Raw genomic sequence first — 22,310 nt, forward strand, 5'->3', positions numbered from 1 at the left:
GATCTTGCTCCTTTTTCCTCTGAGCACAGGAGTTTCAGGGTCCTTCCCTCTCTGACTTCCTCCCACTACAAAACAGCTTCGAGGCAGCAGATCCTACTGCCACCCCCTCTCCTCGAATATATATTATTTCTCAGCAGGCTCCGGCAGGAGTTGAGGAGCCAATCTGTGAGGGAGTGAACACAAGATCTCCCATAATAGCACAGAGAAGACAGAAAATTGCTGCCGAAAGTGTAAATTGCTTTTTTTTGCTTGAAAAAAAAAAAATCACCCTGGGCTTCAAAGACACCCTCTTAAAAGATGACTCCATGGTGGTTAATATCCATGTTCTACAGATTAGAATTTCTGTTCGTCCATGCCCTCCAAGAATTCTTGCCATCTACGTAATTGTAGCATGGATTTGAAGAGTAAACCACCAGGCACAGGGGCAACAGGCAGGGAATTCTGTAGGGTCAAAGGAAGGCTTGGCTGTCTGCTCCCCAGGGAGTCTGAAAGTACCCCTTTTGCTGCTGACCCTGAAAGGGCACTGTGTGAGGGTAAAATGAAGAAATACCCCTTTATAATGACAGAGGCTAAGGAGAGGAGAAGTAGCTTGCAGAAAACAGAGGCCCTAGCAATTCAATGTCAAAGCAAGTAAGACCTCCCAGGTTAGAGGAGTAAGAGCAAAGCGATCCTCTGAGGAGTATGCGTGAATCCTCCTGGCTTTCCTTCAGGGTCACAGAAAGAAATGCGCTGGCACACGAGGGCAGGTAAGGGCAGATAGTCCAAACAGTGGTGGAGAGTTGTGAACCCTGAAGCCAGAGTAGATTCAAATCCTAGCTCTGCTACTTACTGGCTCTGTGATCTAGGGCAAGTTAATCTTTCTGAGCATTAATTTCCTCATTTTACAAGTGGGCTAATAATTACATCATAAGCTTTACATGAGGATTAAATGAGAAGTGATATAAAATACCGTACACAGTAAACCTTCAATAAATGATAGCTATGGTTACTGTTATTAATCAGCAGGACAACTACACAATAAAATTCAGGACCAGGAATAGGCATGACCAACAGCACAATATTGGGACGCGTCACGTCAAATGGCTTGGGGAATCAGAACCAAAAGGAGGAAAGAAGGCAGGGAGGCTGGCAGGAGGGAGGACACAAGCTCTATTACAGACAAATATGTATCCATAGCACAGGGATTTCCCTTTGCTCCTGTGGAATGGCTGGAGCCCGATCTAACTGGACTTGGGTGCGGATGGTGGACAAGCGGCTGAATGGAAAGAACGCCAGCAAGGGAGACACACACAAGTGTCCTAATCCTAGAGGCCTGGACACAGAGTCTCCCAATTCATTCTCTTCCATCCCCTGTGCAGGCACACCCACACTTCCCTTCATTCAATATTTTCATTCAATACTTTCAGCAATACAGAAGCCTCTGGAACAAAACTCTGTTTGGCTTATTGAGATGGTAAAACGTGTATCATAAATGAGAGAATTTCAGATCAAAGGCAATCTGCCCTGAAGTGTTAACTGGAATTAACTGAGCCAAATGGTAGTTCAACACAAACTGAATGGAACCAACAAATATAAATTGAAAGTTTAAAAAGAAAATTTGACTTCGTTTTCTTCTTTCTGTCAAATTAGAACATGCTCTTCATTGTACCAAAGGGTTCATTATACCAAAGAAGGGTTCTGTCATTGTACCAAAAGAGGGTTCTATCAAGTCCTGGTATAACAGAGTCCCTGCTGACATCCATGATAGCCTAGCTCGAAGGAGACAGCTTGATTATCTTGGTTGCTAGTAAAGAAACTCTATGCTTCACGACTATCTTGTCAAAATGACATGAAGGTATCCGCAATTAAACACTAAAACCAGTATCTACACTAAATAGTACCTTTGAAGCAAGCTTATCTCTTCATAAGGTCCCTGTATTCTTCTACTCAACGTGACTCTGACATGTAACCATGAAGACAAATGACCGCATTCATCCTAATCAGGTTCCTCCAAACTACATGACATCTGTTAAGGTGTTTTCATTATACTGGTCTTGTCTGAACGCTCTTTCTGGGGAAGAAGAAAGTCTAGGGCTCTGTTTGGCCTGGATTTTAAGGAGCTAGAGCTAGTCTAGACAATAGGAGAGATGGAAGTGCCAAGGAGAGAATTTAGAGTCTGTCGAAACCAAAGGTCTGTGCAAAATGGTAAACACCTGGTCAATAACTAGAAAAGATGGGCGCCTGGGTGGCTCAGTTGGTTAAGCGACTGCCTTCGGCTCAGGTCATGATCCTGGAGTCCCGGGATCGAGTCCCACATCGGGCTCCCTGCTCAGGAGGGAGTCTGCTTCTCCCTCTGACCCTCTTCCCTCTCGTGCTCTCTATTTCTCATTCTCTCTCTCTCAAATAAATAAATAAAATCTTTAAAAAAAAAAATAACTAGAAAAGATGTGGATTAGGCTCCCATTATCACTACTGTAGTCTAACTAGCCTCCCACGCTCTGGTGTTAATCTACTTCCAGTTAAGGCAGGGGAGACTTCCAAAATGCAAATCTACTTGGGTTAATTCCTGTTTACAATTCTTTCAAGCTTTCCCAAGCCTTCAAGACAGAGCTCAAACACCTTAGAAGGCCTATAAGGCCCTAAAGGATCTGGATTCTGCTTTCTTTCTTCCACTCTTCTCTTATCTAGAGCTTCTGCACAAGTTGTTCTGTCTACCTAGAACAACCCTACCCCCTACCCCCTGCTCCTCCTTTGCCTGCCTTCTCATCTTTCAGAGCCCTGTTTATTTATGACCTTTTCTGGTAAGCTTTCCCTTACCCTCCAAGACTGACAAAGCAGCCTAAACTTCCCTCTGTCATAGCACTTGTCCCACAGTATAAGGGCCCGGTGATATGCTTATTTCTCCCACAAGGACAGGAACCATGTCTGTCTTAGTTATTACTATATACCCAGTAAGTAACACAGTGCCCGACACATGGTAGGTCATGAGAAAAGAAAGGGAGGAAGTGGAAGGAAGGAGAGAGGGAGGAAAGAAAAACTGCAATTCAGAGGGAGCCTGTTCCTGAGAATGGCTGGAAGGTGAATTTGAAGAAATTCCCTGAGGCTTTGCAGTTCTAAAGCAGGGTGCCTGTGGCTTTAGCCATGGTAGACAAGGAGCTAGATCTAGGCTGAGAACCATAGTTCTCACGGGACAGAAGCACCAAGAGATGCAGATGTGCGATAATGTTTGGCACCAAGAAACTGGCAGAGGGTGTGGGGACGGAGAAGGAAAAAAGAAGAAACTTTCTTTGTTGGTTTATAAACCAAAGAAGGACTGAATTTTGGTTCCAGTAAGGTAACCTTGGACAATTCATGTACCTTCTTTCAATGAGAAATTTGAACCAGGTAAGTGATTTTCACAAACTGAGTTCTTTGGAACCCTAGGTTTCTGCAGAAGCCCCTCAGGGTCTATTGTATTGAAGAGAGAAGGTTCACCAATGGATCTGGCCCCCAACTTTAGCCAGAGAAAAACTCTTTGTATATTGGGGTTCTACTCAAAGCTCATTTAAAAAAAAGGGGGGGGCCACTTCTGCTAAAACTAAAGCTTGAATAGCAGCGCCCTAACTGAACTCTCTGACACTTCCCAGCCTGAACAGTTCTTGATCCTATGTGACACAGGACCCACCTGGACATTTCATTTTACTTTGTACAAATGCCCCTTGACTGTGTGGATGGCAAAGCTGCAGCATTTCCTGGAGCCTGTTTTCACTGAGCAGCATGACAGCAAAAGTAAGGAAACCAAACTCCAGGTTTACTGCAAGGCTGAGGCAATAATGAAATACACTTTCACATTTCATGTGGTGATACAGAAGCAGAAAAGAGCCTCTTCTTTTTCCTTAACCAAGTTAAGACACATAATACCAGGGCGCCTGGGTGGCTCAGTCATTAAGCGTCTGCCTTCAGCTCAGGTCATGATCCCACGGTCCTGGGATCGAGCCCTGCATCGGGCTCCCTGCTCTGCAGGAAGCCTGCTTCTCCCTCTCCCACTCCCCCTACTTGTGTTCCCTCTCTTGCTGTCTGTCAAATAAATAAATAAAATCTTAAAAAAAAAAAAAAAGAAACGTAATACCTATGACCTAGGATTCACAGTATCAGTGTCTTGAGTCAGATGCAAAAATGTTATACGTCAGAAACAAAGAATATTGGACCCAAAGCCCATTTAAAAAAGCAACCCAATTCCAATCAAGAAAGAACAATGCAAAAGTTTATCTAGGCAGTCCACCTGATAGCCTAATCACCATTTAAATATAGGGCCTACTCTTCCTAGCAAGGTATTCTGAAGTTACTATCACTACATACTTTAAAGTCTACCTTTATCTGAAGGTTACAGGCAGGAAATGGCACAGATGGGGAAGGAGATGGGAGTCTTACAAAATAAGATTTTCAAAGCCCTGACTTAAGATGTTGATCCCTTTTCTGTGCTGTTCTTTGGCTGTCCCTATTTCATGGGGCATTAAAAGGCCACAAATGTCACTCTACTTCAATTCTGAGAACAGACAAGCAGCAATAATGTGATCTTACCTGGGTCCTTCCTCGTCACCCTGAAAGAAACAGAAAGAAACAGCATTAGAAATCAACACTGGTAGAGACAGATTTAGATTTCTTTCTTTTCCCTCCCCTCTTGCAACCTGAAAGCAAGGCTTGTGCATTTACTTTAACACAGACAAACCAGCAGATGTCCAAGGGCTAAGACAAGGGCTAATATAATCCTATGCTCGAACTGTCCAGCAGAGATCAACTGATAATTTGCCTTTGCAAGCAGGTAAGTGAATGCCCAGACCTAGGAGGCCTAAATAATAGCCTTGCCTTTTTATTTGTGTGGCTGGCAGTATTTAGTTCTGAGCAAACTGAGAGCCCAAAATAGCAGCAGGTCTTAGGCAAAAGCTGACCAGCTCCAAAAGCATCAAGCTGTTTCCTTCAAAGAGTCATTTCTGCCCTGGTCTAGCATTTTTCTCTCCAAATATGAACATAGCAACTCTAATATAGGGCACACTGTGGTAAAAAGGGCACTGAACTGGGACTCAGAAAATTGGGACTCTAGTCCACGCTCTATTATTTATTAGCTATGTGCCCTTGGGCAAGTTAATTAATTAATCTGAACCTTGGTCTTCTCCTTTATAAAAGGGGAGCTCTGGCATTTGATGATCTACAATATTCCTCAGCCCAACACTGGCTTTTCACTTTTTCTCATTCACTGTCTATAAAAACAATGTGTGAGGGGTAGCTGTCCAGGTACTGCGTGCTCTGAACCTAACTTTACCGGTGATCAGAGCAAGAGTCCTTTGACTCTCTTCTTGTGATCACACAAAATTTTTCAAATGATTCTTAAGCCTTCTCCAAGGGACCTCACTCCTTCCTTTGGTGATGGGGTATTTTACATCCTTCTTTTTAGCCTTTCAGGGTTGGTCTCAATAGAGAATGTATCTCCTAGTTGTTGATAACTTCCCAGAGCACTTAATCAATTTGATTGTTCCTACAGGCATAAAGAATGAACTCTGGAGTCAGACACTCTAGGTTCAAATCTTGACTCCATCACTCACTTGCTGTATTACGCTGGTCATGTTATTTTGCCTCATTTAATTTTAATTTCCTACTTTGTAAAATGGGGGTAATAACTGTCCCTGTATCATAGGATGAAAGGAGGATTAAATGAATTAATATGTATAAACATCAAGCACAGTGCCTAAGACATAGGATGCACTTAATAAAGGTTATTATCACTATCAGTAACAATTCAGTATGATAAGCTACTACAGGTGAACACTAAAGGTAAAAGATAATAACTTAACCTAGGAACTCCCGTTCAGGAGCAGGGGAAACACAGAGAGAGAAAGAAAATGAGTATGTTAAGGGCTCTACCAAAAACATAAACAGAATGTTTCAAAGTCAGAAGGAAAGCGATAAACACAGCCTCTTCTGGAGAAAGGGGAAGGGAGGGCTTCACAGAGGGGACATTTATATTGGAACTTAAGGGATAAGCAGGATTTTCCCAGGTTGGCAACAGAAGATGAGTGGGAAGGGCACTGGACAAGCAAGAGCAAACGCACAGCAATGTTTAAAAAAAAAAAAGTATGTTAAAGGAATTTTGAGTTTGAGGATACTAGAGAATGGGGATGTGTTTATGTGTGTCTCGGACAGGGGTTGTGGCGGAAGTGGCAGTGGTGTGGGGTCGGAGGGTATAGGGATGGTGGGAGCTTTCTTTCCATTTTGACTGGCTGGCATGTCTTATGGGAACTATAATCTAGTAAGAAAAAATTCATATAATTTAACTTTGAGTTACGTAACTATCAGTGACTTAATTAAACCTCAACACAGGTTTTCAATTATTTTTGGATATTCAAACATAATTGTCTAGGAGAATCTTATGAAAAACAGTATCCAAACATTCTCCTGTGATTTAGAGTGAGTCCTCAAAACTGTAAATCTTGGCACAATGGTTAAGAGATGGACTTTCTGACTTAGAGAAACATGGCTTCAAATTTACATTCATCAATTCCAACAGTAAAGCTTTTGGCAATTTGCCTTAACTTTTCCAGGTTCAGTTTCCTGATCTACACATGGAGATTCTAATTCCTACCTTACAGGGTGGCAATACAGATTAAAATAAATGAGAAAATATGTAAAACACTAAAAAATGTCTGATACATTGTAAGTGTTTGACAAATGGTGCTCATTATTGTACTTTCCCTGAATTAATTAATAACGTCTCTAGGGAAGAGTAAAGAAGGACAGAGAAGATGGGACACAAGACTGTGCTTCACATTCATCTATTTCTGCAGCTTATAGATATGTGGCTGTTCAGAAGCAATAATCACTATCACAAAGCATGGGGGAAGACCAGGGTGAGAGTTTCACTGCTGAAGGAATGAATAAACGAATGAAAGAACAAACACACATACATATGGCAATTCTGAATAGGTCAGCACGCACTCAGAAGATTGCTAATCTTCCTTGTAAAAGATGTGCATGCTATTCCCTCCTATTCTGAAAGCCTAAGCTAATTCCTGTCCCTTCTTGAAGATCAAGCCTCACTTGGAAATGTTTTTCTCACTGACAGACCGAGTGGAGTAATCCTACTCTGTCCTTCACAATTGTATGACTCATACTCCTAGGCTGGTACTTAAAGCAGAAAACCAAGTGACAGCACCATACAGTGTCTCCCTTTTTGGATTTCAATTCCTTGAGAAGAGAAACTGTACTGTTTATCTCTTTATTCACTGTACCTTACACAGCACAAGGCACATAATTAATAATTATTCAAAAATGGGGCACCTGGGTGGCTCAGTCTGTTGAGCATCTGCCTTTGGCTCAGGTCACGATCCCAGGGTCCTGGGATCGAGTCCTGTATCAGGCTCCCTGTAAAGCAGGGAGTCGTCTTCTCCCTCTCCCCTCTGCCCCGCCCCCTTGCTCGTGCGTTCTAATAAAAAAAAAAAAATCTTTAAAAAAATAATAATTATTCAAAAATGGAAAGGAGGGAAGGCAAGATGTAAGTAGGATTTAAGATTAATTTCTACCCCCCCCATTACAAGTAAATCTTGGTTTCAGAGAATATTAGAACTGAAAGTTTGCTAAATACCAGTTTCTATTTTAAATGACTTGTCAGGTTAAGCAATGTTCCCAAATCCCTCCATCAAATATCCTCAATGCTCTTGGCTGGTAGGCTACATTCTAGTATCTTACCACCTTGTTTCTACTTCCACCAGTGGAAATGTCTGTTCACCAAGAAGCAAATAATTTTGTTCCTAAGGCTGTTTAAATCAGTTGAGCTTATAATTATGACAACACATTTTATTAAATAACAAAAAGTGAATGCAAGAGGGAAACACTGCCTCCATGAAAACTAAGCTGAATGCTTCCAAGGCATTCAATAAAGATGAGTTACTTAAAAACTGCTGTCAACTTTGGGGTGCCTGGGTGGCTCAGTCGTTAAGCGTCTGCCTTCGGCTCAGGTCATGATACTAGGGTCCTGGGATCGAGCCCCACATCGGGCTCCCTGCTCAGAGGGAAGCCTGCTTCTCCCTCTTCCATTCCCCCTGCTTGTGTTCCCACTCTCGCTGTGTCTCTCTGTGTCAAATAAATAAAATATTTTAAAAAAAAATTGCTGTCAATTTTGATGTAGTGAGACATGCAAAATATTAGAAAAAATAAAGTATAAAAGTCTAGGATTCCACATTCAGCTTGCTTCGAATGTTATCCTGAAATTGGACCTTATAAACAGTGCAGTATGGATGTGGTTTATGCCAGAAACATAACATTCCACTCCAAGTGGCAAACCCATATACTCAAAGGTCTGAGTCAAAAATCAAAGAAATATACAGATATGTATTTCAAGTTTAAAATAAATGTTTAGGATATGCACGTATCATTTTTAATGATTTGCTCATTTGAACTTTTCCTAAAATTATCTCACATAGTTCAGTACTCTTCTCTCAAAACTAGACAAAAGATGGAAGTACTCATGACATGCAAATAAAAATAAACACCATTTTTTAGTACTTGACTTTGGCAAAGATGTTTATAAAATTCAGGCAAAAAAATGAGAGACTGTCAAAACTGGTGATGAAAATGTACACTGATGTAACTTTTCTGGGGATAGTTAACAAATATGTACAAGAGCCTAAGAAACGTCCATACTTTTGACTCAGTAATTATGATTTATAAACAAAGGCATGCACTATAATGTAATAAATGGCAGTAAGGAAGTTGGAAAAAACTTAAAATTACATAAAAGTTAAGTTTGTATCACTGATTCAGGATTCAAACATTATGTTTATGAAGAATTTCTGGTAATATGAGGAAAATTCAAAATATAATGTTAAGAAAAAAACAGCATGAGGGGATGAAGATATTAACTAACCTTACTATGGATATCATTTTGCAGTATACATGTGTATCAAAATCATCACACTGTATACCTTAAACTTACATATATGTCTATTTTATCTCAATAAAGTTGGGGAAAAAAACAAAATACATACACAAAAAAGAAAAAAAAAAGGAAAAAATACCCCAATAATAACCATCAATTTAGTGTGTTTACTTTCTGCTCTGTCTATAAGTTTTTAGTATTCCAAAATGAATAAGAAGGAAATAACTTTATTTAGTTATTTGAAGAGGAGAAACACCACATCTCATTAGATCTGGGGAATGGTACTGAAACTAGTCCTGTACGCTATATTCTATAAAAGGACCCAAAAAGATTTATTAAAAAGAAATGTCATCAGTAAACCTTGTAATCTCTGGACTTCTTCAACCAGAAGCCCTGTGATTCTGCTTAGCCTAGTCAAATTCATCTGTACTAAAGATTTCTTAAAACATATTGTGTTAATGGACTGGTTTTAAAATGATTTTCAGAAATCAAAGGGAAATAGTACTTGAGCAGGTGGACTATTTACAATTTTTGTTTTTAGCAGCTTTACTGAGGTATAATTTATAATACCATAAAATTACCTGTTTTAAGTGTATATTCAATGACTTTAAACTTACAGTTATGCAACTATTATCACAAACTTGCTTAAAAACTACATATATACAGATATAAAATTATGATTATACTTTCCTTAACTTCTTTAGAAGCATATGATTGTTTAATATTTATAACATATGCAGATTTTTTTTAAAGATTTTATTTATTTATTTGAGAGAGAGAGAATGAGAGAGAGAGAGCACAAGAGGGAAGAGGGTCAGAGGGAGAAGCAGACTCCCCGCTGAGCAGGGAGCCCAATGCGGGACTCGGTCCCGGGACTCCAGGATCGTGACCTGAGCCGAAGGCAATCGCTTAACCAACTGAGCCACCTAGGCGCCCAACACACGTAGATTTTCTACTTGACAACTATAACAAAAGGGCATAGAGAGTGTTAATTGGCCTATGTAGTTTCAAGGTATCTACATTCTTTTTTGAAGATTTTATTTATTTGAGAGAGAGAGAGCAAGCGAGAGAGAGCACAAATAGGGTGGAGGGCAGAGGGAGAAGCAGACTCCCCGCTGAGCAGGGAGCCCAACATGGCAATTGACCCCAGGACTCCCAGATCTTGACCTGAGCCAAATGCAGACGCTTAACCAACTGAGTCAACCAGGCGCCCCTCAAGGTATCTACATTTTATGTGAAGTGGTACTGTATTTTTTGTAGACAGAAAATTAAAGGATTTCTATGTATATTATATATGTTACATATAATATATATGTTATAATCCACACAGAAATCATTATAAAATAAGAACAAAGTAATAGAGCTAAAAGGCCAAAAAATGTACTAAAGTGGAATTCAAATAATTGCCTCAAAAGTCTAAAAGAAGGCAGGAAAAGACAAGAGGAATAGAAATCTAGGGACAAGCAGTAAACAAATCATGAAATGGCTGACTTAAATTTAACCATATTAATAATAACAGTAAATGTTAATGGACTGCACACTTCAATTAAAAGGTGGAGATTATCAGAATGGATAAAAGATTATAAGAACCCAGCCATATGCTGCCTAGGAGACATACACTTTAACAACAGACCAAAAACAAATTGATGGGGACATACCATGAGAACAGTAAGCATAAGACTGGATCGGCTCTACTAACATTAGATAAAACAGACATGAAGACAAACAGTATTATCAGAGAAAAAGAGGGACTTTCATAATGATTAAAGGGTCAGTTCATCAGAAAGACAGAACAATTTTAAGTACGTATTTGCTAAAAGAGACTTTCAAGATATCTGAAGTTGATAAAATTAAAGGGAGAGATAATTCCCTAATCATCCTTAGAAATTTAACACCTCTCAGCAGTTGACAGAACTAGACACAAAAATCAGTAAAAACATAGTTATTTGAAAACCTAACTGATATTTAATAGAACACTACACCCCAAACTATAAAATAGGTGCGCATATGCATTCACCAAGATAGACCATATGCTGGGCCATAAAACAAATCTCAATAAATGTTAAAAGCTTGAAACCATTCAAAACATGTTCTGGGGGGCCTGGGTGGCTCAGTCCTTAAGCATCTGCCTTCAGCTCAGGTCCTGGGATGGAGCCCTGCATCGGGCTCCCTGCTCCGCAGGAAGCCTGCTTCTCCCTCTCCCACTCCCCCTGCTTGTGTTTCCTCTCTCGCTGTGTCTCTCTCTGTCAAATAAATAAATAAAATCTTAAAAAAAAAAAAAGTTCTCTGATCACAATGGAAAAAATTAGAAATGATTAACAGTATGACATGTAAGAAAATCCCTAGTATTTGGAAACTAAACAAGACATAAATAATCAATGAGTAAAGAGAAAAAAAATCACAAAGTAAATGAATAATATTTCAAACTGAATGATAAGTGAAAATAAAACATTGCCAAAGTTTAGGATTCAACTAGAGCAGTGCCTAGAGAGAAAAGTATAGCTTTATCAACCATCTACAAAGCTAGCAAAAAGAACAAGTAAACTCAAAATAAGCAGAAAAAAGGAAATAAGAGCACATATAAACAAAATGGAAAACAAAGAAAAAAATTAGCAAATCAAAAAGTTCTTTGAGACTAACAAAATTAATAAAATGGTAATTAGACTGTCAAGGAAAAAAAGGAGAAAATCACAAATTACCAATATCAGAAATGAAAGATGGGTTATCATTCTAGATGCTACAGACAGTTAAAAAAACCACAAGAAAACAGTATGAACAACTTCACATTAAAAAGTACAACTTAAATGAAACCAACAAATTCTTTGAACGTTACAACACAAATTTAAATAACACAATTTAAATATAACACACATTAAAATTTAAATAAACATGAGATCAAACAAAATTTGAATAGCTCTATATTAAGGAAATTAAATTGGTTATCAAAAATCTTCACATAAAGGAACTCCAGGACAGAGGATTCTGCTGGTAAATACTACCAACTATTTAAGGAAGAAATAACATGAATTGTACATAAACTTTCAGAAAACAGATGACGAGGGGATACTTCTCAGCTTGTTTTCTGAAGCCAGCTAACCCTAATACCAATGCCTGACAATGATGTTATAAAAATATAAAACTACAGATGAATATCCCTCATTGAACACAGACCTAAAAATCTTTTTAAAAAATTAATGAATTGAGGGGCACCTGGGTGGCTCAGTCAGTTAAATGCCTACCTTTGGCTCAGGTCATGATCCCAGGGTCCTGGGATGGAGTGTGCTCCCTGCTCAGCAGGGAGTCTGCTTCTCCCTCTCCCCCCCCCCCCGCCCCCCGCCCGCTTGTGTTCTGTGTCTTTGTTTTCTCTCAAATAAATAACATCTTTAAAAAAAAATAAATAAAAAACTAACGAATTGAACCCAGATTATACATAATAATGAAGTGGGAGTTTATCTCAAGAATGCAAGGTTGATTTAATATTGTAAAATTAACCAGTATAATCAGCCATTACAATAAAATAATGGAAAAAAAACCCATATAATCATTTCAATAGATATAGAGCAAATATCTTATATATACTACATTCATTCAAATTATTGTTCCCCATAGCTAATTGTGTCATTTCTCTCTGGCTACTTTGCTTTCAAGATTTTTTTCTTTGTCCTTCCTTTTCATTACTTTGATTTTGATGTGTCTAGGTATGGATTTCTTAGAATTTATCTTGCTTGTGTTCGCTCAACTTCTTAAATCTCTAAGTTTATGTCTTTCACCCAAATTTTAGAAGTTTTGAGCCATTATTTCTTCAATTTTTTCAGCACCACAATCCTTTTCCTCCTGTACTGACATGGGTGACATGTATGTTAGATCTTCCTTTATAGTCCCACAGGTCCTTAAGACTCAATTTCAATCAGTTTTCAGTCTTTTTTCTTGGTTGTTCGGATTGGATCTCTATCTTCAAATTCACCAATTCTTTCCTCTCTTATCTCCAATTTGCCACTGAGCCAATCCAGTGAAATCTTTTATGTCAGTTATTGTATTTTCCTGTTCTAAAATTTTCATTTGGTCCTTCTTTATATCTTCTACTTCTTTGCTGAGATTTTTTATTTTTCATTTGTTTCCAGAGTTTGTTATTGCTAAGTCATTTTCAAAACAGTAGCTTTAAAATCCTTCTCTGATAATTCTATACTCTGTGTCATCTTGGTGGTGGCATCTTTTCTCATTAGATAGTCTTTTCTCATTAGAGTTGAGATTTATCAGTTCTTGGTATAATGACTGATTTGGGACTGTATCCTGAACATTTTGAGTATTTAAGAATCTGGTTCCGATTTAAATCTTCTATTCTACCAAGAAGTCAACATATTTAAATTCAGAACACATGTCCTATTACATTAATGGAACAGTGTGTGTCAGCTATACTTCAATTTAAAAAAATAAATAAAACAAAATAAAATGAAAATAAAAATTATGATTAAAAAAAAAAAGAAGAAGAAAAAGAAGAAAGAAGCAGAACACATGTCCTGGATCAGGTTCGTGGATTGCGGTTCAAATATCAATATAGTTTAAATGATTCTGCAATGCTATTCTGATCTGCCCCCCTCAGATGACAAAACTCCATGCTATCATCTCCAGAGTGCTGGCTAGGGAGAAGGAGGGGTACCAACTCATTACTATAGGACAAGAGTGGAAGATAAGGTTCTACTCACTGACCCAGTTGGGAGGTATATTGCCCAGTTATTGTAGGGGTGGGAGGGAGGAGTTAGAGCTCCATCTACAGTCTCCAAAGGGGAGGGATACTATTTCCTTCCTGATACTGCAGGGCAGGGGTAGAAGTAAGAGTTTACCTTTAGGCTCCAAGGGAGACAGGCACCACTGACTCCTGAGTGGGGCAGGGGTGATGACAGAAGTCAGACTTTTACCTAAAGGCTCCAGGGGAAAGGAATGATAACTCATTACTGCAGGAGAAGACAACAGATAGGTTTCCACCCGACTGGCTCCACTCCTGCAGTGCCAACTGGGGCTGGGAAGGGGTATAGTTGTAGTCATGGTGTGTTTCCAGAATAGGCAGGATTGATCAAAAGGCTTCTCTATAGCTGAACTGCCCTTTTCCTAGTTCTTCGGCTACAGAGAGTAGGCTTTTCTTGGAGATTTTCTTTCTGTCTGTGCTCATTATAGTTTCCAGTTTGCAAGGCACCTAGGCCAGGATATACAGGAAGCAAGAAAAATCCCAGGGAACTCAATGCCATGTAGTTCCTCAAATCCCAAGATCCCTGGTCAGGACCATCTTTTCTCACTTTTGAGAGTCTTCTGGTAGGTGACTTAAATATCTTGTCCAGGGGCGCCTGGGTGGCTCAGTTGATTAAGCATCTCACTTGGGCTCAGGTAACGATCTCAGGGTCCTAGGATCGAGCCCTGCGTTGGCTTCCAGGTCAGTGGGGAGTCTGCCCCTCCTCCCGCTCATGCTCTTTCTCTCTAATAAATAAAATATTTTATAAATAAATAAAGAAATATATATATATTGTCCAGGAATTTTTGCTGTGATTGGTGGAAGTAATAAAGTGAAATATGTTTACTCCATCTTGTTCAGAATCAGTATCTGCAATCCAATTTTAAAAGCATCAAAAAAATAAGATGCATTGAAGAGTGGAAGGCTGGAAAGATGGCTATGTGTAAATCATGATTCAAGTATATTAAAATGTTAATGGTAGAATCTAGGTGGAAGTATATGGGTGTAATCTGTAAAATCTTTTCAACTTTGCTACATGTTCAAAAATTTTCATAATAAAATGTTGGGAGGAAGACTCTTTTGGCCAAGTATGAAATGCAGGTGATTAAAAAAAATCGATAACATGCAAAAGGAAGAAAAGAATTCCTCTGCTGAGTGAAAAAGAGGTACTGGAGATTTGCTCTGATCAGTACGTTACCAGATTAGCTGGAGCGAGAGGCTATTAGATGAGAACAGCTCTTTGTAAAAGCTCTAGCCAGCTGAATGCTACTTTTTGTTTTTAATAGCTTATTTTGTCCACAGCCTGGTCCTCTGGCCTTGTCAGTTTTGCATCCCTAGGAGTAATCCCATCAGAGTTAACAAGCATAGCACAGTTAAGCAGCTGAAGTGCTTAGAGGATGGTTAATACTGGGGAGGGACTAAATTCCTTACTTGAAATGAAAATAAAAGAGAGGGGGCTATCTCTCAAAAATAAATCTTTATTTTTGAAAAAACAACCTAATCAACACAGAGAATAAATGTGGGGTTCCGATTTGGGGGGAATTTGGGACAGAGTGATGCCATTTATCCCTTGAGTTAATTCTGGTTGAATTTTTTGTTTAAGACACAAAGTGACCACCTCCACACTATAAAAGGTCTCAGGAGAGCACCTGGGTGGCTCAGTCAGTTAAGCATCTGCCTTTGGCTCAGGTCATGATCCTGGGGTCCTGGGATTGAGGCCCACATCGGGCTCCCTGCTCAGCAAGGAGTCGGCTTCTCCTTCTGCCCCTCCCCCCACTTGTGCTCTCTTATGCTCTCTTTCTGACAAGGATAAATAAATCAAAAATCTTTAAAAAAAATAAAAGGTCTCAGGAACACAAAGCTGTCTAGGGCACTGATTCTCTTCATTTTTCCCACATATATAAATGGAACACTTGACATACTGCACATAGTAGGGAAAACACATAGGCATTGGGATAGAATAGACTTCAATCTGAATACTGGCTCTGTTTTCTACTAACTAAATGACACTGGCTCAGCATCTCTGCAGTTCTCTGCATCTCAATATCCCACCTGTAAAACAGAGATAATGAATGCTGATATAAGGGTTAAATTAAATGATGAATATAGAATGCTCTCTTACCTATCTGGAAACTTACTTAGGCACACATTTTCTTAATTCTGCAGAGGATAAAATGAAAAGAACAAGACATTCTATTCTTTTCACACACTGATGAAAATTAATCAAGAACCTTGGATGAGTGAAGCAGATAACTGTCCAACGGTCTCTGACATTTTCTGTCAGGACGGCTCGGACAATACCTACCTCTTGAATGATAACCTGGCTCTTCCGTCGGCTCATTTATTCTGTATCTAGGCTCTCCTGGGCCAAGGCAAGACTGCTAGCTAAGCAATAAGCTCAGTGAGTCAGTAGCAGTCCTGGAGAGTCCATGGGACTCCCCTAGGTTTTCTTCTAGAAGGACCTACCCTTCTGACATAAGCTTGACCAGAATTTTCAACATAACACTATAAAACCTTATGAACAAAAGCTTCTCCCCAGTGGGTGAAATATAAATTCTATAGTATTTTTTAAAATGGCTGCCTTAAATTTTATTTTAGAATTATATCCCAAACGCCTGAATATGTTGTTTGGTAAAATGTTTAAGACTTTTTTTGCCTGTTACAAAATAATAATGAATACAGAGACTCACATTTGTAGTGATTCAACATTTACTTTGTCTTTCATTCACACCTTTTTTGATCCTTCCATTGCCACATGCCTCCTTTAATCTAACAGTTATGCCCCCAATTTATGCAGTTGGCTCCATATAAAAACCAGGCTAAGGTACTTTTTTACTATTCACACAATCAGTCCAAAACCTTTCATTCTGGCCTGCTTTATGTTCCACTTCCTGACATTCTCATTCACCCTGTTCTCATCCCTATGATGACTTTATTCACAGGCTCATTTCACAACTTGGAATCTGTCAATTGCCTTCTTCTCTGGCTCTGATTTCTGGCTTCCCTCCTTAACTGTGATTAGTATTTGCCCTACTGACTATACTCCTTTAAGTCATGGTAGACAAATATTTTGCCAGGCCCAATTCCTGGGTGCAGGCCCTAGGAGCCAATACTTCCACACTGGTTCACACACCAGTCTAAATACCTATACCCTAAGCTTTCAATTCATTCATGTTTAGGGACCATAAAAGAGAATTTCCACAGCTAACAAACATAGCAGTCAGTCTCCTCCTATTCCTCCTCCTGCTACTAATAATTGCAGGCATTCTCCTTTACCTCTGCCTTTGGCTCAGCTGATTCATTAGAGGTATCAAGTTGTTCCTTGGCTTGGGCCATCTGAGTCATCAACCTGTCCATGTGAGACTGGATGTCTGCCAGTATCTCAGTCACATGAGCGGTGGCCATTGCTTCCTGGATGTCCACTAGATGAAGGGCCTTCTGCTCCTCATCAGCAATCACTTTCTGAACTTTCTTAAACTCCTGCTGTATAAACACCTTCATCTGGTCCCGGGTTACCTGCAGAACACAAACAAGTAAAAATAATAAGCTGGACATACAAAGAATGGAAGGATAGAACTGTACTGTAAATGCTAGGCAGCCCTGGCCAAAATATAAACCAACCATGGTTCCTAAGTGGTCCTGAAATTTTGGGACTATCCTCTAAACAATGTTCCCATAATACTGTTGATGAATTTCTTAGTAGTTCGTTTGCCTTTTTTAGTCTTTAGGAAGTAATTCCTTATCCTCCTTTCCCTTTTTGCTCTTCCTTTTGTTCATTTTTACAGCAGCAATACCTGATTACTTTTTAACAATTTAATAGGTGAGTGTAAATTGTAAAAAATGAAATTCCTCTTCTCTCTCCATCTGAATACCATTTTTCTCTTTGGAGGGTAATTACTAGTAACAGTTTGGTATGTATCCTTCCAGCCATCTTTCTATCTAGTTATACACATATACATATACAGACAGTTATGTTGTTTTTATATAAATAGGTCATAGTGAACATTAGGTTCTGGGTCTTGCTTTTCTATTTAAAATATGTTTGTACATACAGATCAACTTCATTATATTATTTTTAATGTCTATGATGTGGATATATACAATGAATATTTATATATATAAATAAAAAGATAAACATACCCATTAAATATTTCCCTTCTTAATGGAAATACAGGATATTTCCAAATTTTTGCTATTACGAACAACACAGTAATGAACATCCTTGGATGTATCTCCTAATATTCGCATATGAATTTTTTTAGAGACTTTTAGAGTCACTGAGTCAATTTATTATATACTCTAAAACTACTGACCGATACAGCCCAACTGCCCTCCAAAAAAGATGTACCAATTACATTCCCACAACAATGTGTGAAAGTAGGCATTTCTTTATACCTTCACCAATATTAGATCATGCCAATCCTTAAAATGTTTATTCTCTGATGAGTAAAAACATATTATTGATTTATTTTATAGCAAACACTGAGCAGATCAAATAAAATATGGCTGCAGGATATATTTGGCTGGGGCATAAGGTAAACAAAGTGAGAAACTACCAAAATAAGACCTACTAAACTCGGTATCTTTCCAATAACTATACTTACTGATGCTTCCTCACAACTACGTGTATTTTAGGAATATTTTCAAACAACTCTGCACGGTGAGTAACTATGGCAGGGAAAAGGGAAAAGGTAGAGCAGTGGACAGAAGGAGAAAGGCCAAGTGAGAGTTTTAGAGCTGAAGGAGAAAGTAGTTGTCACCTAAGCGAATCCCTTTCTTTGCCAGATAAGGGAACAGCTGCAGCTGCAGGGCACCTGGAGAAGATGCAGGGGACACCAATCTTCCTGCTCCCAGTCTGGTGCTCTGTTCACCAGAACACCGGGAAGGAAAGCCAAACTGGGAAAACCTAAAAAGGAGACTGAGGAAGAGACTGTCTACAGAAGAGGAAGATGGGGCCATTTTTAATTAGCCTCTTAAAAACTGAAAGAGGCTTGATACTGTAAGCAGCTTTTGTAACACTTCCATAAGAACGTCCGTACAAAATAAGGCCTGTAGGACACGTCTCTATTCACACATCAAATGACTAAGTGACATAAGCCCTCAGGAATTCATTATACTCTCTGCAGGTACTCTCCCTGGTGCGAAGGAAAAGGGGAGGGGGAGTGTTAAATGTTATTAATGTCCCCGCAAATTCTGTATCAGATTGAGAACTGTGATTTGTGCTTATTTATGTAATTCCTTTTATTTTTAGTGTGTTTATTTCAAGGCTGTTATGCTTTATGATGACCTTTTATGAATGGATCTCAAACTCTGAAATAAATTAAGTCTTATAAAGACCTAAGACCTTCTCTTAGAGACTAAACCTAGCAAATTTTAGCTAAGAGATGAACTTTTCTGAATGCCTGCGAAAATCTCTTTCTAACAGTTACAAGTGACTAAAAATGGAGAACACAATAAAAACTGACTCGCAACCTATTTTACTAGCCCTCACGTACACATGTGGTTCAGGTCAGAAGCTGACATCAGTCAGGAAAGGTGCGGCCAGCCTGCAGTAGGTGACTAAATCATAGGGCTTAAAAAAAAAAAAAAAAAAAAATCAAATTCTGTTTCCCATTGTTTTACACAGGTTTCTCAACCTTTATTTTGTACAGTTTATCTTATACGGATCAGGCCACAAATAAGAACTGAAGGCAGAATAATCTACTCTCTAAAACCTTTATCCTTTTCACCCCCATTCTCTACTAATCAACAAAAAGATATTCTCCAACCTAGTTCAAAATGGTAAGAACAAATTTCTGGGTCATAGCTTCCATTCACATTCAGAGGCCAAAGGAGAGACTCCCTGGGATATAGTAGGTTGAGTACTCTGGAGAAAGGACTCTTACCCATGGCAGGAGTGAAACAGCTTCCAAAACTCCCCTTTCAAGCTTTACTTCACCTCCCTGCCATCAAAACTCCATTCTGCTACAAACTTCACGGTTCTCCAAGAGCAGCAGACCCTTTCCTTCAGCCCCTGCTAACCTGAGAGCCACTGACATCATTTCTGCATAGGTTTCTTAGAATTTCTTCAGCCTCTATCCTACAGCTCCTGAAAGGTGAGAGTGACAGTCTCATACTCCTGACTGTATTACATACAGTGTCAGTAAAAGGAAATTCTACATATGCAGAGAAGAGAAGCCTGGGCGTCTCATAGAACAAGCTTTTTTAGAGGCACAGAACTTCACTTACCCTAAACAAAATCTTAATGTAGAACCCTAAATCATAACAGAACCAAAAGTAGAACTACTCTGGTTAAAAGAAAAATCTCCCTCTCCTCAAAGTAATTCCTAGGGCACTGGTAGTGGCCTCCAGCAAAATCTCCCCTGTGATACCTGGGTCTTCTACACAAATGAAACCCTAATAGGAGCTTCCTCCCTTTGGTCAACTGGCCCCTAAGTTGTTGAAACTTTAAAGTCCTAGGTTACAAGCCATTTGATATATCTTTGTTATCGTTGTATTAGGGTGAAAATCTATACTACTTAAACATAGCATTTTCCTAAAATTACTTAAACACAGCATTATAATTTGCAAAATTGGGTGGCTTATGTGTGAACAGTCATAACTAACTAGTGAAGATCTGAGTGTTCTCATTAGAGCTGAGGCCAACCTCCTCAATTTATAGGCCACACACATACATGTGCAGTAATAAAGTCAAGCTTAGCAACCAGCTCTCCTTTGGTCCAGTCCAGTATACTTTGTACTACAATATATTGCCTGTTATGATCCCTTTCTGACTGCTTCAGGTTCTTCAAACTTATTTCTTCTTAACTGAGATGTTTCCTTGGTCAACAGGCAGCTCTGTTATTGTCCCCACTGAGATGTTATTCCCCTCCAAGTGAAGCTTGGGATAAAGGATACGCATCTGAAGAGTTAAGTTCCATCCCACGCTACTTTCTATATGATCGTGTAGTTAATATTTCCATGCTAGGCTGGACCCAAGAGGCATACAGACTGGCACTTTACACATACATAATTAAACACATAAAACCTTGAATTAAGAGCTTATACTTAAAAACAACACCATTCAACATGCTTGACATGGGTTGCAAGCCGTTAACTCCTAGCTAGCTAGCTGGCTTGCAGGAAACTAAGGTTTTATTTAGTTTTCTGTTACAGGCAAATTATGAAAAAAAAAAAAAGGCATACTAGCTAGAAAGCATCATGGCTTAAGAAAGATTTGTTCCAGAAAGGTGTTGCTGACATGAACTGAGAAAGATGGAATAGGGTCAGGAGCAGGAAGCTACACAAAAGAAAAACATCTGAGTCTACGTTGATTGAAGAGTTCAGAAATACTTGTTCTACTAGCCAAATTCCCTGCAAGTAAGTTTAAAGGAGCCTACTCCAAAAATGATCTTAAAAAGTGTGAACTGTATGAAATAGTTTGTGAAGACTCTAAATACCTCCCCAAAGGTCAAGAAGTCCACTCTTACTCCCCCTTTCCTCTTCTGAATGGCCACTATTCTGAAATAGAAAAATAAAAAAGCAGGAAATGCAATTTTTTCAGATGCCACAAGCTGTCTTCACTCCCACCAGCACAGTGCCTTCCCAACATGCCAGTGTCCATGGAAACTTTCACGTTGGGAATCTCAAAGTTAAGGCTTCTGCGTAGCCTCTAGTATTTATTCTGGCATTTTGCTCCAAGACAGCGCTTTCCAAATCTCTATCAGGCTCCAGTGAGGGCAGGTGAGGGAAGAGATGAGGACAAAGTCCTTTTTCAGGATCTTTCGTGTATGAGAAGAATAGCCACTGTTCGTGAATAAAACCAATGCTCATTCCTAAGGCTTGGAAAATTATCCACAGCAGCCTAGAAATACAGCAGACATGAACTATGAACTACATTCCGTAACTAACATTCTGAGTGCCCTCAAATATTTTCCTGACAACCTGGGTAGAAGCCTCAGTTGCTTGGATTTTACAATGGGGGTATTGAGAAAAGAAAGGGTTATTAAAGTGACCATTTAATCTCTTCCTTAAACCAATTTTCTCATCTTCATCAGAAAATGCAGACAAAAGCAGTCATGTATATCCTCTTTACCTCCTTTCATTACTCCCCTGTGTAAACACAGCACCATGGGGTCTCTACCTCTGTATCCACCCAAAGAAGTAATAACAACATTTACTGTTGCTGTTATTAATATTTCTATTACAAAAGATTGTAAGAAATACACCAAAATGATGGAGAATGATTACCTCGGAGTGATGGGATTAAAAGTATTTTTTTCCACTTTTAGTCCAAATTTTCTATAATAATGTGTAACACTTATTTTTTCTTGAACAGTAAGTTTTAAAAAGAAATGAAGCTCGAAGAAAAAGTTAAATCCTCAATAAGATATTAGCTAATTGAACCCAACAATGTATAAAAAAATTTTACAGCATGACAAGGCAGGATTTATCCCAGGTATGCAAGGCTGGTTCAACATTTGAAAATCAGTTCATATAACCTATCATGTCAACAGGACAAAGAAGAAAAATCACATTATCATATCAATAGATGCAGAAGAATCATTTGATAAAATCTAAGATCCATTTATGATAAAAAAAAAAAACTCTCAACAAACCAGATTATAGGGAAACTGTCTTAACTTCACGAAAAATATCTACAATCTACAGCTAACATCACACTTAATAATGAAAAACTATAGGGGTGCCTGGCGGGCCCAG

General features: G+C 38.9%; 1 protein-coding gene across 4 annotated transcripts in view; it reads right to left on the reverse strand.

Moving 5' to 3' along the window:
• TRIM44 (TRIM family member 44) overlaps positions 1–22,310 on the reverse strand; it is a 117,928-nt gene that overhangs the window by 48,761 nt on the left and 46,857 nt on the right. For 2 of the 4 annotated variants that reach the window (XM_088018167.1, XM_088018170.1), the window contains 3 exons: positions 16,887–17,126; positions 13,729–13,810; positions 4,540–4,559 (listed from right to left, as the gene is read on the reverse strand). In XM_088018167.1, the coding sequence (XP_087874293.1) occupies positions 4,555–4,559; positions 13,729–13,810; positions 16,887–17,126 (327 nt within the window). In that variant the 3' untranslated portion in view covers positions 4,540–4,554. The remainder of the gene's footprint in view (positions 1–4,539; positions 4,560–13,728; positions 13,811–16,886; positions 17,127–22,310) is intronic. The other 2 variants (XM_088018168.1, XM_088018169.1) reach the window with 1 other exon arrangement.

This window comes from Eumetopias jubatus, unplaced genomic scaffold, assembly GCF_037043125.1.
Source record: "Eumetopias jubatus isolate StellerSeaLion01/CBP00866 unplaced genomic scaffold, mEumJub1_p1.0 scaffold_13, whole genome shotgun sequence".
In the NCBI taxonomy this organism is placed as follows: domain Eukaryota; kingdom Metazoa; phylum Chordata; class Mammalia; order Carnivora; family Otariidae; genus Eumetopias; species Eumetopias jubatus.